Source organism: Rissa tridactyla, chromosome 2 (genome assembly GCF_028500815.1).
Source record: "Rissa tridactyla isolate bRisTri1 chromosome 2, bRisTri1.patW.cur.20221130, whole genome shotgun sequence".
NCBI classification, from domain to species: domain Eukaryota; kingdom Metazoa; phylum Chordata; class Aves; order Charadriiformes; family Laridae; genus Rissa; species Rissa tridactyla.
In genome coordinates this window covers 99,392,263-99,411,187 of record NC_071467.1, presented here as the reverse complement: position 1 = coordinate 99,411,187, position 18,925 = coordinate 99,392,263, and the positions used below count along the sequence as shown (strand labels likewise).

At 38.9% G+C, this 18,925-nt stretch overlaps 1 protein-coding gene across 12 annotated transcripts in view; it reads right to left on the bottom strand.

Moving 5' to 3' along the window:
• CDKAL1 (CDK5 regulatory subunit associated protein 1 like 1) overlaps positions 1-18,925 on the bottom strand; it is a 424,992-nt gene that overhangs the window by 285,823 nt on the left and 120,244 nt on the right. For all 12 annotated transcript variants that reach the window (XM_054190488.1, XM_054190497.1, XM_054190500.1 and 9 more), the window contains one exon: positions 5,311-5,407. In XM_054190488.1, the coding sequence (XP_054046463.1) occupies positions 5,311-5,407 (97 nt within the window). The remainder of the gene's footprint in view (positions 1-5,310; positions 5,408-18,925) is intronic.

Here is an 18,925-nt window from a genome sequence, read left to right as displayed (position 1 = left end):
TGTCAGCACTCAGCTGCTTACGAACACCCTGGGAGTGAGCATACATTTATATACCTAATTACTTGAAGCCAAACAATCTTCCCCCCCCTCATCTAGGGAAAACCCTACCCATCTTTGATTTTCATTTACATAGATAAGAAACAAATTGGTTACTACATAGATAAAAATAACCTTAGGTAATTGCAACCATCTATTCATAATCCTAAAGATTCCAACTCCAGTTCACCAACTCTCATTTTCATCTCACCTTGTTTAGGCAGCTCTGTCAGACGTTGGATGTTAAAAGCCTGCTTAGCCTATCCCCACTCTAAAGCCAGTAAAAGGTAAATACATGGCTTCAAAAGTCACTTCAGATCTTCTAAAAATCTAAATTATCTCAGAGATAATTATCTTCATTGACCATAAAGGGAGCTGAGCAAAACAGACTCTCAAATTACAGCACTTAGGCAGCACAAATCCAGACCTTAATACATGACTTCAAAAGGCATGTGACTAGACACTTTGGCTTCAGAGGGATAACATCTGTATTTAAAACCTTTGCTCACAACACTGGCCATGGTAATGGGCAATATAATCTGGTTTAGGAAGGTATTCTGAGAGACGGCTCTTCACACAGTTTAAAGGCAAGGAGACTACACCAGAAAAGCACATAAACAACTGATTTTCATTGCTAAACACTGAAGCAGCTGAAGTATAATTCTTCCCTAGATTAATTCCTACACTTTTTGATTCATAGGACAGTTCGTAACTGCTGTGGAAATGAGTAGGTTTTATTTGCACGTCTGATTTTCAGTTTAAAAGCAGGTGCTTAACTGCAATTCTTTCATGACTTTCCAGGTACAAGCGTCATACCTGAGTATCCGCATGGCAATTCAGAAGCCAAAGCCGACCAGCTGACAGGTACTGACTGAGCTCGAATTTTGCATGAAACCATTCTTCGCCGTAAGTTACAGAACAGTCTGCACCTGTTCCCAGGCTTTCAGCACGCTTTCCAAGAAGTTCTGCTAATTCAAATCACTCAAAATAAAATTCCATCAAATTTGTCTTTCATGAAGCGCCTTGGATATTTGCATTTATGCCAGGCTTCAGTTTAAGGGCAGCAGAGAGGCTTGCAATTTAATGCAATCTTTAACACAGTCTGACCTTACAAACACCGCAAAAATCACTGAAACTTGTATGAACTGAACATCAGAAATATCATACAACATATCATCTTAATTTAGGACACCAAAGCAGCAGGGATGTACAGGCATTTGGCATCTTGGTAAGGTTACACTGATTTTCTTTCACAATGGCACTCTCAAAGCTCTGCTCACTGAAGGGGTTTTACAAATGGAGAACTAAGGCACATTAGATTTAGAAGTGTACACCAATTATAGATGTACAGCTTGAGAAGCCAAATGCCTATTTTTTGTAACATACTTAGCATTTTTTCGTACTGAACCCTCTACTTTATACCACTGCTCCTAGTGTTACGTGCTGCTACTGGGAGTGTTCAGCACTTCTAATCACACTCCACAGTTTCAAACTGGATATTAAAAACATTACCTAAAACCTGCCTTAAAGAGTAGAACAGCCACAGAAAAGGGTTATTTGGAGGTCAGGGGAATGCAGGAAGGCCCTGCAGAGAGGTTTTCATGGCTGTATGTTTCCTCTGGAAGCAGTGGCTTCAGGCTCAACTTGGCCAAAGAGCCTGCAGTAACTCTGAGATGCACAGGACCTGCATCTTCTGACGGGGAGCGTAGCAGCAGAGGGGGATTACAGCCTTGGCAACACTGGATGCATGTTGTGCAGATGAAAGAATGGGCTGAAATTCTTCCCTCGGGCAATGGGTGTACGCCAGAAGACGATGGGACTTTGATGTTAGATGTTACATTGGGAAAGATGGGGAGGGAAGGAGAATTGGCGTTGACATTCTCATTCAAGAAGAGAAGAGATTCATTCATCTGCAGAGACATTGTAAGGCTTTAACGGGATATGTATGTGTATCAGGCCTCATGCTTGATTTCAAAGTACCGATAACACAGGGCTTGTGAAGTATCTTCAGACCTATGAACCCTCAGCAAACTGGTCAGGTGTTCCAACACCAACACACAGCATCATTTGGACACCAAATACCTTAAAACTCCAGGTAAGTGTCAAAGAAACAAAACATCTCATCCCATTCCAATGATTCAACTTATCACTGGGAACAAGGGGTTTGCATGCCTTTGTATGCAACTCAGAAAGTGAGGAAACACTACGACTACCCACATCCAGTCATGAGTCCCACAACGTAACCTGTCTGCTAAACCTTTTGTTCCCCCTTGTCCCTCCTTTCCCTTCCCCTATAATCCCCTCAAAATAATCAGCACAAAGTCACACCCCCGTCTTTTTAACAGCTTACAATGAAAAGTGAGGGACAACTCTAACTACGAGAGTTGTTTGTCTTTGCAACACCATGGTGTGCACTTGAGTTTGAAGTGGGTACGCTACTCCAAACATAGAGGAGTAACCTTTGGAAACCACCTGGGTTTAAATGGTTGTGAACCTATGTAATGCACCATTATGTGTTTCGCATACTTGTCACACTTGGCAGGTTTATTACTACATAGAGCTTCCCCCTTGCAGAAAAGAGCTCCTCTACCTTGCCATGTTACCTTATAGTTTGTCTTATACACAGCCCTATGGCAACGCCCCAACCCACATATACTTTTAAAAAGTGGCAATGACTTTAAAAGAAACACAAAAGCACAGTAACTTCACAAATGATAACAGGGATATGAAGCTGCCCTTCCTTCCCTTCTGCCCAAATCAAGTAATAAATAAAGAACAGTGGAAGTTCAGTCCTGTATTTCTCAAGTGAAGATCAAAACAAGCCCTGAGGTACTAGAATTTCTCTGGTAGTTACATCGCAACTTCCTCCTCCATCACAACAACAGGAGGAGAAGAGCCCTCTGACACACTCTGCCTTCAAAAAGCTGCCCCAAGGGAGCTAGAATTGCTGGTAAATAACCACATTCTCAGGCAACATTGTTCTTTTTAAAAAAAAAAAAAAAGGCAAACAGCAGGCCTTACATAAGCAACAATAAATCAACCATATCTCTCAGCCAAGTTGAAGATGAGACCAACCTGGTGGTAGAGCAAGATTTCCAAAACTGTACTCTTAATGCTTAAAATTTTAAAGCAGAATCAATATCCTACTGCCAACAGAACATTTTCTATTTCTCAATTCTGTCAAAACTGCCTTTCAAAAATATTTTGCAATAGTAAGACAAGAACTCTTATTCTTTAGATACAGTCACCCTCTCATCCCCTCACACACACTCTTTGTTAAATGAGAATAAAATCTTAAATATACAAACTGGAAACATGATCAATACCTGCTCTTAGCTCTGCTTCTGTTAATAGTTGTGCCTAAAGCTTAAGACCTTTCTGAGCTGCAGCATCTATTACTTAAAGCACAGTAAATTTTAACCACAGCAATAAAAGATGACAGTGTCCTTATTGCGAAGATCACATTTCAGTATTTTCAGATTCAATTCAAAAGTACTTGGGCACACTGCATTAACAGCCTAATTCAACTCTGAACAGAAATCTTTACAGAACTACAAATATTTTTCACTAAACACTGGTTCTAGCCACCAAAATGAAGAGGCTTATTTTCAGAAATTACATGTTGCCTGAAAAAAGAAGGGAAAAAAAAGGGGGGGGGGGGGGGCGGAATAATGACTGAAACATCAAATTACAGTCTTGGTCAAAGGACAGTGACTCGCTCATTTTTTTTCCTCTGTCTTCATGTGTGTATATATCGTTATATTCACTATAACGACCAGTTAAGAGATCACACAACTACGTTGCCTCTGAGCCAAGAGTAAATCCGTTCACCATTTATTTTTTGTTTTTCCTATCCTGGTGCACAGAGTAAGTTGCACTTAATTAGTCAGAGTCTTAGAGATGACAGAGCACCACAGTTCTATTGCATATATCTATGTAAAGGAAGCCTGCAGAGCAGGATGGAAAGTTTGTTTCTTCCTTTAAACTGTAACCATCAATACAATATCATCCACACTGAGTAGGGTGGCATTTTACAGCCCCTGTATTTAATTTCTGGGCACTGAGTTACTTTATAGGCATTAATGTAGCTGGGAATGGCAGCCGGAAAAAAAACTGGGAGTGACATTTTGAGTGACAGCAGTAACTAATTAAAAATTCAAATAGCACAAAGTCAATCTTTATAAAGAATTCCAATAAGCAAGTTAATGAACTTGTTCTCATAGTGAACTATAGTGAACTTTTTCCTTATTCCAAACGATTATTTTACTTGTAAATTACTGTGAACAACTGCATCTTGTATGATCTTCTAATGAAAGTGAAAGCTTTGGAACATTTTCGTTGTCGTCGTTGTTGTTCCTATAAAAATCTTAGTTTCAACCTGAATTAATGACACTGAAGTGGAAACACACTGACCTACATTTTTAACGCAGAAACGATGCTGCAGAGTCGTCTGCTCTGACTTAACATAACATAGGACAGCTTCACTGTAATTCTCACACACTGAATCCAATGACAGTGCTTCGACTCAAACGTGTCTTTTACAAATTCATCCTGTTTTAATCTAAAAGCTCGAACAATCTTTGTTAGCTTGTGCTTTGAATCCTGGATTTTCATGACTATTTTACAAAGGTGATTCAATTACACATTACTACCTCATCCCAAAGGTTACTGAAGGCACTTTACTAACCGAATGAAGTCAAAAGCTCTCTTGTTACCTTTTCAAGGTAAAGCTTGGTAACTGTTTAACAACTCAGTCACCAGTGCAGTTATCTCTTCAGACTGCCTCAAAATTAAACAAAATAATCATTGCTATTTGCCATTCTACTTAATGGCGTGAAGTAAAAAATAAAAAATCCAACCACCACACCGTACACTCTGTCCATGTAATTTACATGCTCTAGTCTTTTACATTTCTCATACTGATTTTAACAAAGGGTGTATTTCTTCGTCTTAAAGCAAATAAACTGTGGTATTTTAAAGAATATGGTAATGGGTATCTTCATCATCCTGCATGAAGCCTGGGTATTTTCAGGCTACAAAGGGCACTGGAACTCAGTTCCACCAACAGTATCCTTTTCCTTCTCCCCTCATGCCACAATCAAACCAAATCACTCTGGATGGAAGACTTAAGTGCTGTATAATGCAAGACACCTATCGGGGGCGGGGGAGCCAAGCTGCTTTGATGCTTTTTCCAAGAGAAAGTCTATATATTGACACTGACTAATTGAAAACATTTATGAGAACCTTCAGTCTCTAATTGATAAAGATACATACCCCTATAATACTCAAGCCTTTCAGGTAGTCCTGACGAGGTTGGGCTTGCGGCACGCAGCCTGCTAGAACCACTTTCTTCTTCCCTTCTTGGGCTTTCCTAAAGAAGGACAAATAGACAGCATATTAGTATTTTCAAAATTGATGACTTTCAACTTCAAAGTAGTCACATTGTGCAGGAAAACAACCACAATGAAAACATTCCCAGATCAGAAGCAACTTGTACATGTTTGAACCTCAGAAACCAAACAAACCAACACACCAAAAGAACCCCGTAAGAAGCTCTCAGGCTACAGCACACGTGGCTCAGATTGGGGAGTATCGACAGAGATCACTAACATTGTATATCTTGGACAAAACTACAACCTTGAAACCCCTAATCAAGTTCAGTTAACCTCTATTTGCCACAATGATAGCAGAGAATCTGGTCAAGAAAGATGGGACAAAGATATTAAGTGCAATTCAAGAACATTTACACAGAATGCAAGGGACAGCCTGTGCAGATAGGCACTGCTAGCTCAGAACATAAGCATTTACGTAGTACCAGTCAGAGATGACCAGTTACATCAGTCTTCTGATGTTTCCTTAAAAATGTTTATTTACTTTTAAATGTGCACTTACTTTAAAATGTTTACTTAAAATCATATTGAGCATTTTCAAGCTTTAACTGCTTGCCTTTGGCAGAGAAACGTTTATCTTAATTCCTTAGCTTTATACAATTTCTTAGCTTTGATGCTACCTTAGCACCAAGTAGGAAACCAAAACACTAAGATTAAACGGTTAACGCTGTTCATTTCGTTAGTAATACTTTCACTCACTTTGAATTCAACACTGAATATCAAGCCATCACTGAATCTTGAAACTACAGGAAGCCCTGAGCAAAATTATCGGCTGCATACAAAATAGCAAGACGCAAAACCTGCTTATGTTCATTAAACTTTGAAGATCACCCATTAACACGTTAACCCAACATGACTACTGCATTATAATGTGCAAAACAGTAAAGAAGAGAAGCACCGAATAATTTTAGCAAATTTGATAGGTCTGGCATATTACGGCTTGCTCTAAGAACTATCTTTCACAGTTGCATGCTGTACCTCCCAGCAGACTTCTGTCAAACTGGAACCTTGTAAATCCATATTTTCTCCAGCAATATACGGATTCATGAAGTGTTTACTGTTACGTTGGAACAGGCTAAGACATGTCACAACATTTTTCAGAAAAATTATCTTATCCAAAACACACAATTGCTTAGACAATTTTATACTCCTTAATTTGCTTGAGCTGTCTCCAAAGCTGAATGCACTAGAGACAGTGATGTTTAACAAGCACAACAAGGATGCGGCACTGAGTATCTGAAGATCTCCTGCAAACGCAAATTTAACGAAGGAAAAAAACCAACAGACTGGTACCACACACAGTTCCACTACTCACAATTTTCACTTCATACTCATAATATGGACAAATTATTTCCAAATTATACCTCAAATGAAACCTCACAAGAACACACAAATTGTAATATTAAAGGAGATCACAAGCCATCTTGCCAAATAACTTCTGTTGGCTGCTGCACTAAAAATGAGGTATTTCAAAGGAAAGAATTAAATATCCTATACACAGACAAGTGTGAAATAACAGGAAAATGTATTACACCTATCACGTCATATCTAATATAAATGCAGCAAGTCTCTATAAAATATTCCATTTTGTTTTAGTGGGACTTTCAGGAAATCTTCAGACATTCATCATACAGAGCCTCACTGGTCCTCTACTTACATGCTAAGGTGTATAATATGAATGCAAATCCTTTCATCTCTTCCTTGATAATATTTCTGTGGGTAAAGAACTATGATGAAATGTTAATTTAGTTTATTTCTTAGGCAGAGAACTGAGCAACATGTCTCTGAAATCTGCAATCCTTGTTTTCTGTCAGTGGTAAATATTTAAGAGTTTTGCAAAACTTCAATAGAGGTCACCTATTTCTACGTATCAAAGCTTAAAAGAAAAAAAAAAATCCACTTCATGCATTACCTAAAAATGTCACATAGTGCCATGTGACACTCCATTAACTCAAAGGATAAAAATCACTACTTCTGGAGTCTACCAGACTCAACCTAATGCCTGGAGGCAAGACCATACGACCTGTCTCCAGCAAACAAAGCACACATCCCTCGGCAACCCGGCATCTGGTATAACCTGCTGCTAGCAACAGCCATCTCCACCTACTTGAAAACCTGCAAGCGCTATAGAAGAAAAAGCTTTTACCCAAGACTTCTTATCTGAGAAAAAAATAAACAAAGTTTCCCTTGACACATTAAATGGCATTTTAATGTCATTTCACAGCTTTAACATTTTGCTATATCTTCTGAGACTAGAACTGGAGCTAGGGGGAAAAAAGTTAAACTGAATATTCTTCATAATAAGTATTGCCTTCATTCAACTTTTAAAATGTTGTACAAGTCTCTACAGAATAACGAATTTTGTACATTGAGATTTTTTTTGCTTTAAAATGCAATTAAGTGGAAATATCAGGACTAAATTTTCAATCACAGTCAATTTTCATTACATCCATTATAACACTGCATAGTCCATGAAACCCACCATAAATGAAAAACCATTGTAAGGAAATTATGAAGACATTTGCTTCATTTTCAAGAAACCACTTCTAAAAATATGCATTCCAGTACTTTACTGTCACCTCCGTTTAATATTGTTTAATAAGCCCTCTTCATATTAACAAAAGCCTACAAAAATTATTGTTGAGAAATCTAGTTAGCACAGCAACTGTATTAGAAAAGCCTTTATCCTTCAAAAACATGAATAGTAGTGAGAATAAAACCTCATGGAATCTAGTAGTGGCATGAATAAACACACTTTTTAGACACCTTTTGTATTTTTCAATTACAGGAATCTTACCTTGAACTTTCAATTTAATTGACTCACGAAACATTTTCTAGAAATACACTCTTTTTCTAAACACTACTTGCAAGATACACATCTGAACAGAAACTTAATTAGAGCAATTATGTTTTAAAGAGCGGAATTATTCAAGCTACTTCCTATGTAATGGGCAGGGAACAAAAAACAAGTGAGAAACAACAGAGGCATGAAAAAGTACTGCATACAGTAGAGGACTCATACAAGATCTGTAGCAACATAGATTATACTCCATTGCATAGACACAGCCATTGCAACTATAATTGTACTATCAGACTTAATGAAATATGTTCAATCTACTACCTTTTTACAAAAGAAAATTGAAGACTTAACTAGAATAGGGAAAAACTTCTGCCCTGATTATGTACACTTCTATTTTTTAGGAATCTGCCCAAACAGGAATATCCTCCTCACAATTTTATGTAACTATAGTTGCATGGTTCCTCTGTTTTTTCTTTTCCTGAGCTCCAAGAGAATTTGGTCAGTGACACAACAACAATAAAGAAACGCCCTCCACCCTCCAAAAAAAAAAAAAAAAAAAAAGAAAGCCCCTGTGTTTGCTACATCAGCTCTGTGCTGGATACTGCGACACAGATTCTGGTGCCAGAAGCTGTCCCACTTTCTCATGACTCGCACAGGCACAGTTACTCAGGTGGAATCACTACCAAAAAAAAAGTTAGGGACCTTTTCCTGAGGTTCAATTCCAAGAAAAAAAAAATTTAAAAAAAAAAAAAAGAAGAGAGAAAAAACGAAAGCAGAGAAGACAGGCTAAATTCAATGGAAGACAATCTGTGACGTCAAAAGTAATGGCTAACTTGGTCTTTGCTAAAGACAAGAGAAGCCGTATCATCGCTGCTTGCTTCCCTTTCCACAAGCGGAGCTGCCCACCGGAGTTTTATAAGCTGTGAACAAGTAAGTGAAAGACTCCCAGCTTCCAGAGAGCCACCACCACTAGTCACCGAGACATCCTGGCTGCACAGGAAGGCATGCCAGGCATCTGAAATTCAAAGCAGTCTGCTCTGCACAGAGCAAAGCTGGCAAACTTTTGTGAACTGTCGCTCTAGTACCATATACGCGAAACCAAGTATTACACTTACCAACTCCAATTTTTTTTTGGAGTTTCCAAATTCCACCAAAAATCCATTTTTGGTGGAATTAAATAATGAAGACGTGTTTAAGCAATGAGCAGAGAAGGCTGCCTGCAGCAGAAGGACTAAGGAACAGTAAAAAGCAAGTAAGAAGAGGAGCAAGAGTGAAATTTTCAGCAAAAGCAATAAATTAGGGGAAAAGTGCTTTACAGTGAGCTTGGTAAGCTTTGCATTGATTGTAGTTGGGAAATGTTCATAAAATAAGAAGAGGAACTATTTCTAATGCTGAAGTACAACAATTGTTATCTGAAATGGAAATGGAAGTATTACATCCTGAATCCTACTAGACAGATGACAACTGACTATACTCTCAACTAAGTGTTCACACCAATGAGCTATTTCTACCAAACACAGCACTCCTCTCCCTGTTACTGTACCAGCGCAAGCCTGGCGACTTCCATTTTAACACATGTATAGTTAAATCGAGTTCTGCAATGCACTCGTGTAGTCTACTCGGGCCCCTCTCATGGCCTTCCATTACACAAAATCCACAACATCCATCATCAGGCATTTCAGAAAGGTGTGAAGCCATAAATCAACACGAGGTTTGTGCCTAGAAACGCCCAAAGAAATGTTAGTATACATGAAAACGTTTTGCTAGGGCAGCTCTGGCTGAATACAGCATAAGCTGGTTATATGATGAGATCAGGCTGCCAAAGGTCATAAAAAGTAAAATGGGGGGATACGACTTCCCGAGCTGTAGAAATGATGTTGTGATGTCTCTGGGGAAAAAGAAATGCTATTTGGCTAAAGATTCAAATGTGTGAAAGATCTTCCAACTGTCTCATCTGCTGAACTAATCAGCAGAAGCCACGAGTTTTAAAAAGAGCGCAACACCCCTGGAATGAAAAGATAGTGTCTGTATAGCATCTGGAATACATTCCTGAAAATCCATATAATCACACAGCTATTTTCTGTTCGAAAAGTTACAAATGGTATCTTAAACTGTCTCTTTACAGGCTTTGAGCCAATCTAATGCCTCATTACTACCCAAAGGCTTGCTTCCCATCCTCCCCCTCTGCTATTGCTTCTCCCACCTTTCTCCAACTCCAACCCCTTCTCTTTCTCATTTCTGGCCATCTGGCATCACTTCTCCTCTGCTCCAAGCTCTGGAGCTCACTGGACCCTTCCAGGGCCCCCATTTAACTCACTGATATAGGAGAAACCTATTAAGCCAAGTTTGCAGGTTTCTGAACCAATTTATTCTGTTAAGTCAGCTCGTGGGAGAAGGGCAGCAGTAGAGCTGAAACAATGGTCAAGGGAAAGCTGTTGAGAAGGAACCAGAAAAAAAAAAAGAGGCGAACATGGGAACTCCTCATTTCATCTAGGGTGAGCTTGACCAGTCTTGTGAAACCTTTGAGACAGGTTGCAACATGCTGAGCAGCAAGGATGAATAAAAAGCAAGAAGGATGTAAGAAACTCATACATGTTGCGCTTTTGAGGTTGGGGCAGACCCATAGTCAAAGGCATCTGGAAAACCTGAGGAAAACTTGCCAACATTATGAGTTACATTGCTGTTAAAATTATCTCAGCAGAACCGCTTGAGTTTACTTAGGCCTGTCAGCTTCCTCGTACACTTACACAGCCCCCAAAGAACTATCGTGTTTTCCTTGTGAGGCATGTGAAGACATAACGTTCATTTGAACACGCTGATGCTAATTATTAGAGTTTACTAAATTGCTCTTTGAGGACTAATCTCTAGCAAAGCAGCCCTCTGGTTGCTATGCTGCACCCTCTGAACTTGTCTCCTTTTGGCAAAAAACATCAGGTAACATGTAAATACTCCAGGGGAAAAATAAGTTGCACATTCTCCTACTGACAAAAGCAAGCATGTCTTTTCTGAAAATACTTCAAGACGACATAAATGCTTGCTCCATCAGACTCAAAAATGATATTGTTAAGATGTGCTCCAAGCAAAAATAAATAAAATAAAAGCATAAAAACATTCTCCTCCGACAAAGCTTTTTATAGGAAGTGAAATGTCAGCTCAGAGAATAACCCCAAGACTTGTATGCTACATATCAAATTATTCCCTAAGTTTCTGAGAGGAAATATCTGGGGAAGAAAGTGTGTATTCTATCTACGATTGCATATTTGCAGTATCTACATGAACAGGCGTTACACTTCTCGCATCTTTCCCGCTCTCAGAAAAGTTGCATTTGAATGCAGTACTCAAACTTCTGCTTTACACAAGTACAACACATCCATCAGCCTTTTACGGCAGACCCTTGCATTCCACGCTCCAGAATGATGGGCTAGCAGCTGCTTCCAAGCTCCAGGGAGTTTTCCCAACACAGCTTATTGCATTAGCTCTAATATCTTGGCTTGAATGGAAACTTGTTTTCATTCAGCTACTTGGCATGCAAGTGAAGTGACTGCAGGTTTGTCTGCAAAAGTCTATCTCATTTTAAACTCCAGACCAAGGCAGATCTGCGCCAGAGTTCTACTCCAATTTTCTGTAAACGTAACTTTATAAGCAGCAATTGAAGACGCAACAGTTACTCTTGGGCAATCATTACACAAACACAGTATTTCAGTGGTGATGATGGTCTTTTCTTCCTGCAAAGGCTTTCAAAGTAACAGTACACAGATTTTATCAAATTGAAAAAACAGACCAGGATGTATTCAGGAAGAGGATAGGATGAAGGAATAAATACTACATCTCACTTTGGCCCTGGCTGGTAGTTTTTGTAGCCCCAAGCAAGGCTGAATTCACCAACATCAGAGGGGAAGTTCCTTCCACAAGAACAGAGATCTACCAGGATGACCTTTGGGCAGGCTACACAAGAATGGTTGCAGGGCAGCTGCAGTGCCTCCAGATGATTAAGAAAACCAGTTTAAAAATCAGTATACATAATTTTAATGCAATTTCGCAAAACCTGTAATTGAAAATTACCAGCCTTACAATTTAAAGCTTACCAGCCTTACTTTTTCCCTGTTTATTTAAAAGATTGAGGGATCTTGCCATACAACAGAAAATACTAGAAAATCAGTACAAACTTTCAAACCAGGAGGAGCTTTGCCCTGCGCCAGAGACTATATTCTTAACCAGGATGTAAGCTCCTGATCAGATGCCGTAGCTTTTGGGCTCAATTAAAACCCTTCCACCCAAACGATAAGCACTCTTGGGAAAGCTTTTCCCACAACTCAATTCTAGACCTACTTGCTGACCTGTGGAAGAATAGGTTTGGTTTTTTTGAAGCAGGAATGACATAGAGGCTTTGAGGGTTATATTTTTGGCCCTAATCTCACTTGAATCAAACTTTCCTACTATATTTGGAGTGGGCAGGCTAGTGCCTTAAGAAGAGACTAAGTTTAGGAAATTTCATCTAGAAAGTGCTGAGATTAGGTGCTATCTCTAAAACTTGTTCCTATTTCTATCCCTTCTTTTTTTTTTCCCCTCTCCTTCCTTCAGTATACAAAAAAGAAAACCTAACAAGAGATTCTCCCTGACTAGTGGAGCTTTGTAGCGGATGCAGTACACCGATTATGAGAAGTTATTTCTAGGAATATCAGGGCAATTAAGGTTACACCAAAAAAAGTAATTACCTCTCTAGTCAAGAGAAACATTCCTCCGAAGAGCAATTCTCAGCAGAAGGACAACTAGGATGCTTCAGCTCGCTTTGCAAAAGAGTTTCTCTCTGCCTAGTAAAAAGGAGCCCAGAAAAAGAGTTTCCTATGCATCAAGTCAGAAATTATGGATACTTCCCTACAGGTACTATCAGTGATATAAACACACAGTAAGGCATATAGATTTTGCTGCATCCCTCTCTGCCAGTGACAGCGTTTGTCCTCAGCCTGTTAAACAGCCTGGGACCTGGCAATCTGCAGGGGGGGTATCAGACCAGGAGCCAACACACCCACTCGCTGTTTCAAACCAACCTCCACCTCCAGTCAGGCGAACAGCACGGTCTGCTGGGACTTGTTCGACACCATCAGACCTTCACTAGCTAACACAGATACTTTATTCACAGGTGACATTGATGGTTTGTAGAAGATACTTGGTAAATCTTTGAGAAATACTTAATTTCAGCGATATTTCACAACAGCGTACGCTCCTACCATTCTTCTTCAGATAAAATGGCAATGCATTTCCCTTTGCTGTTCTGCAGACTTCGGGTTTTATGAGTTTTGCCTTTAAGCACATTATTGGTAGGATGCACTGCTATGTTCCTGACCTTCACTGTTTTCTTACAATGAAACAAAAAATATCACTGCTGACTGAAATTTTTCTAGGTTATCTCAATCAATGCACGTAGCCAGATATTAAAAGTAAACGTGCACAAAACTTTGGCCATCCCCAGGACTGGCTGCTTTTTCTTACCCCCTCCTTTCACTTCTGATCTTTAGCTCTCTGCTGACGGCATGAGTAACGTTAATTCTGGCCTTCTTTGAGGCACAGAGTACCGGACAGATTGAAGTTCTGCCCACTCAGCCTTGCAAAAGCAGAGGCTGCTGATAACCACACTGCCGGGGAAGTGCTGCAGGTGGCAAAAGCCGGAATTACTTTAAAAAAAAAAATATCCTTGAAGCTTTATGTCCTTTCGTACGTACATGACAGGTTGTAGCAAGGTTCTAAAAAATATTTCACCACCTTTCCACATCTCCAGTTTCATGCTAGCTTTTCTTCAGCAAGGATTTAAGGAAATCACAGTGCTGAGAGAGTTTTCAGAAAAAGCAGAAGTAGCTCCAAACCTACAGCAGCAATTTTGTACTTTCTCTTTATCTTCTACCACTACTTTCCTCCTTCAAGTGCAAGCATTATTACATTCTTTCTACCACTTTAAAAAAGCAAGACTTCATTCTCCCCCTTCAAACTGAAGACTTTAATCCTCTTCTGAATTTCTTTTTGCATACATAGATGGGCTGTTTAATCAGAGATACGGGTCTCAAAAACAGTAAAAGAAAATCTCCTGTAAATTCACTTGGAAAGGGACATTAAAATTCTGACGGATTAAAGAAATGGAAATCAAAATCATTATAGTGAACTTTTATATAACTTACTTGACTCTTACTCTATTCCTCTGTTCTTTCAACACACATTCCTGTAGGAACTATAATATTCTATTGTAGTATTTGAGGCATATCTCTCTTTCATGTTTTGTTAACTGACCTTTTTTTCTACTTTAGCTTCCCAATCTTCCCACTTTAATTCTATTCATCTCTTTAAACATAAAAGGAGTACAGTTTAAGGCATACTATTATTCTAATCAATTTGTGAAATCCTACACTGCCTCTCAAGTTCAAAGTCCAGGCGGGCTTCAAGTTACATGCATGCATGGCCAGTGCTTGTAATATAAAACCTTGTTGATACAATGGCTAAAAAATGAAATTTGTGTTGAATGAAAATTATATAATCTGATTTTTTTCACCAGACGTGTAGTATGCCTCTCAGTAACAGGCTACCTACAAAACTGGAAAAGGATCATCAAGAGAGGCTGCTGTTCTAGAAGCTATTGTGAGTATTTTTCTTTTTCTTTTTTTCGGTAAGTATGACACACCAGGAATTTTTTCCCATCAGCTAAGAAAGGTGAAGATCCAAAAAAAAGGATGTGGAATCTACATGGCCTAAACACAGAGCAAGATGTGGTACCGACAATATTGTTCTACTGCGTCATCAGAACAACACTCCTGAAGGTTTCTATGCTGTGTTTGACATGGGACATCCCGATAAAAAAAATACAATAAAAAAATAAAAAACAAAAAAACCCAAAGGTAACAAAGGAGCTAAGAACCAACTCATTTTGTCTTGGACACCATCAGGGCAGCTGAGGAAGAAAAGCCACAGACTTGAAAGGCAGCCAAAATTCTAGCCATCAAGGCTTTTTGTTACTCAAAACCAGGTAGCTGCGACTACTACATGAAAGAGAGCCACTAAATATAGTTTTCATCATATGTGCACAGAGGACTGTCAGAATCTATCCAACAAAGGAAAGGGAACAAAACTCTGTGAAGTGGTTTTTCAAAACCGTAAGCTGCGTGTTCTTTTTCCCTTACGGAAACAGTATGTGAGCAACCACACTGTGCCTAGTTTTTGTCAGGAATTCTGCAATAGATAAGGATTTCGCATGGCACAATGAAACAGAAACAAGCAACAAAGAACAGAGCAGAAACAAAAAAGGAGGTTTAGCTCCTAAATACTGGAACCTTCACTCTGCCAGTATTGCATTGTATCACATTTTTATTAAACTTTTTACTTTTTAAAAAAAAAAAAAAATCATTAAACTCTTCCAGTAAAGCCCCGTAAACTCTAATCTAAAGAGATGAGTACTGTTTAATTCCTATTCATGATCATAGTATCTGAATAGCAATAGAAGTAACAAACTATACAGTATATTGTCTTTTACCCTCTCTGTTTAACCTCTTTTTTATAGAAGCAGGGAAGTGTAGATTGGGAAGGACTTCTAGAGGTCATCTAGCCTAACCTCCCGCTTACAAGGGGACTACTGACAACATCATTATCCAGTCAAAGCCAGAAAACTTGCTGCCACTTGTTATGTTTTCTGGTCCGATCAAGAAGAGCTTGGTTCCATAATCCTTGCAGTTGGCTTTCAGGTAATTACAGACTACTGTTAGATTATCCACTAGCCTCCTATGTGCCAGACTGATGACAGCCTGACCATTTTAGTAGTCCTGCAATGCACCTGCTCCAAGTCTCCTTACATTTCTCAACTGCCTCTACTGCACCCAGAATACAGTAATCCAGGTGAAGCCCCACCAGGTAAAGACCCTCCATCTCTTGGTCATGTCTGTCTTATTCATAACTGAGAGTGACTCATGAGAGTTGGCTCATGTTTCATGGTCCTCATCATCCATCTCGCATTCTTTGCAACAGACTTTAGCCAACAACCATATCTCAATAGATTATGAAGTTATGTTAACTAATTCTTCATTAATATCTTTAATTTCTCCTTGTTTTATACCACACCTAAGAGAACAGTAGAGATCCAAACAATTCCCCATGGACTACATTTTGACATATACATTTGTTGGACAAAATAACCTAGTTACTGCACTGGTAGAATATCTTAGTACTTCTGCGCTCACACAAATTCATCACAGTTCCTCAAAGCAACGGACTTCTGCACTGCTTTAACTTGACACTTTAGAAGGGCCATGCACGCTACAATAAAAACTGAGAGATACTACTATTTATGTTCTTAAGAGGCTGAAGCTTTGAGATTGGGGTTACCTGAACAGATTCAGAAACGTATGACAATTATTGAAGAAGCTAGTCCTACTTCTAAAGAAAAGTAGTATGATTTTGTCTTTTTCAACTCAGGCATTTTTAATCACATTATCAAAAACAAAACAAAAATGGAATTCCCAGGTGACTTGCAGGACGACTGCACTTTGCTTTTGCCTGTACACTGCTGGAAAAACTCTCCACTCAGTTGTCGGCACCGATGCTTAAGCATGGGAAGGGAGAAGATGCTATTAGAAAGCAGGAAGCTCAAAAGTGCATCAAGCAGGGTAAGATGGCTTTAGTGCACTCCCACTGTGAAGTGGGACTGATCAGAGCAGCTACATCTGCTCAAGTCACTAACAATTTATGCAGAACACTTGCTTCCATTCTGGTTTAGGCTTTTTGATGTGTATGGTTGGGAAAACATTAGAAGGAGAGAAAGAGAAAGAGAGAGAGAGAGAGAGAGAGAGAGAGAGGCAAGCCCTAGAAGTAGCTCTAAGAAATGAATACCAGTTTAGCCATCTAAATCTAGTTCAAAATGTATTATTTAAAGAGCTAAAAATTGTTACTTCTATCAGAGCTGAAGGAGTAATTTCTCTAAGCATATTAGCTTGCCTAAGAATGTCTCCTAATATAACCAAGATATCATTCTAGTAGTTTTTGCAATAGATAATATTCTACAAGTTTAGTACACTGCCAGGCATTTCATAGGGATAATAATAAATGCATGGGCTCATGGAAGTTTTAGGTCACATGCACATCTGAAAGGCCAGAACAATTTAAAGGATTCAAGGAACAAGCATTAGCTCCTACGTCTAACACTAAACATCTCTAACAAACAGCAATCAAATGCGGCTTGGATATAAATATATGCACGTGATGACAACTACTTTACTCCGAAAGCTCTATTTCCTTTCTTTTTCCTTCCAAGTTTCCCATAAACTTTAATTATCACAGATCAGTAATACCACCTCTTTACCTGTACACACACATAGAAGGAATATTCTATTTTTGAAGAAGCAGCAGACTCTAACAGTACCCAGTACTAAGTTTGCAGCCTATAATTACCAGCAGTAACTGTCTGAGCACAGTAAACCACACTTGACCAGAATTTCATAGTTTTATCTCCCATCCCGGTCATCAGAAATGTCAGGAGAAAGGCCTCATTACAGTATGCAATTGATCAGTGGCTTTTTTAACGGTAATAATGTATCATGAGAGCAAGGACTAAGTTTTAAAGGTTATTTTGCAACTCCTATGCAAAATGAGCTAAGTGCTTTACAGCCAAAGTTTCTGTGACAATCTCTAATCATTTTCTCCGTCCCATTTCTGAGGAGTGAGCACCCACAGGACTGTACGGGAAATGGAGGTAGACTCTGGCTGCATGTTCCTGGGGCTTACAAACTTGTATGACAGATCTGTGCCTTTATTAAATGCTTTAATGAGAAAGGCCCTCAGTGTTAAAGCTCTCTCCCTGGACTTCAGACACATAGTAAATTCATGCAAAAGTTATAACATTCAAGTTTCTCTATACCATATAAACAGAAGATGATGATGATGATGATATCATCAACCTTTAAATACCTCTAAGCAATATGAATTGCTCAAACAGCATTTCCTATGCAACCACTTCACATTTTTAATTGGTTTCTATTTTTAGTACCATATACATCTCTGCAGACTTGAAGACACCTCACACCAGGAAACAATACTAAATAACGCAACGCTCTGCATTAAGCCCACTTAATGCAGTTCAGAATTCTACTGAATCTCACTGGAAATGATCACCCTGTTATGAAAATTTGGAAAAGAAATCCATCTGCACCTACCAGCACTTTCAAAGAAATTCTGTTCTACAGTTCTCAAACACGTCCGAATTTGAGAGGATGGGAGAAATGCTAACTGCACAACTTAGGCCTCTGAAATTTTCTTTAAAAGATTTCTTCCAAATTTCCATAGCGACTCGAGTACATTTTTCACACTCTGACTGCACTAAGTGTATAATATGTTTCCTTTGAAATACTACTTCATTAATAAACATCATGATTTTTTCCTATCCCAGCCTATATACAAAGATTCAAAGTGTTAAATAGGTAATTCTTACAGTGATTGAGCCTTTATTCTGAACAGTCTACACACGGGAAGATCTTCCTCTGTCATCAAGCAGAAGTTTGTTTTTTAACAGGTGCCAGAGGGAGTCAGAACTTTTCTTTTCAATAAAGTTCAGATTGGGAAATTGAGCGCTGTGCTCCTTGAAGCTCTTTTCAAAATCTGAGCCCCATTCATCAACTTTTCACATATCTTGCTATCAGAAAAAACACTCCAGATTTCTCTAGTACTTGGGGGA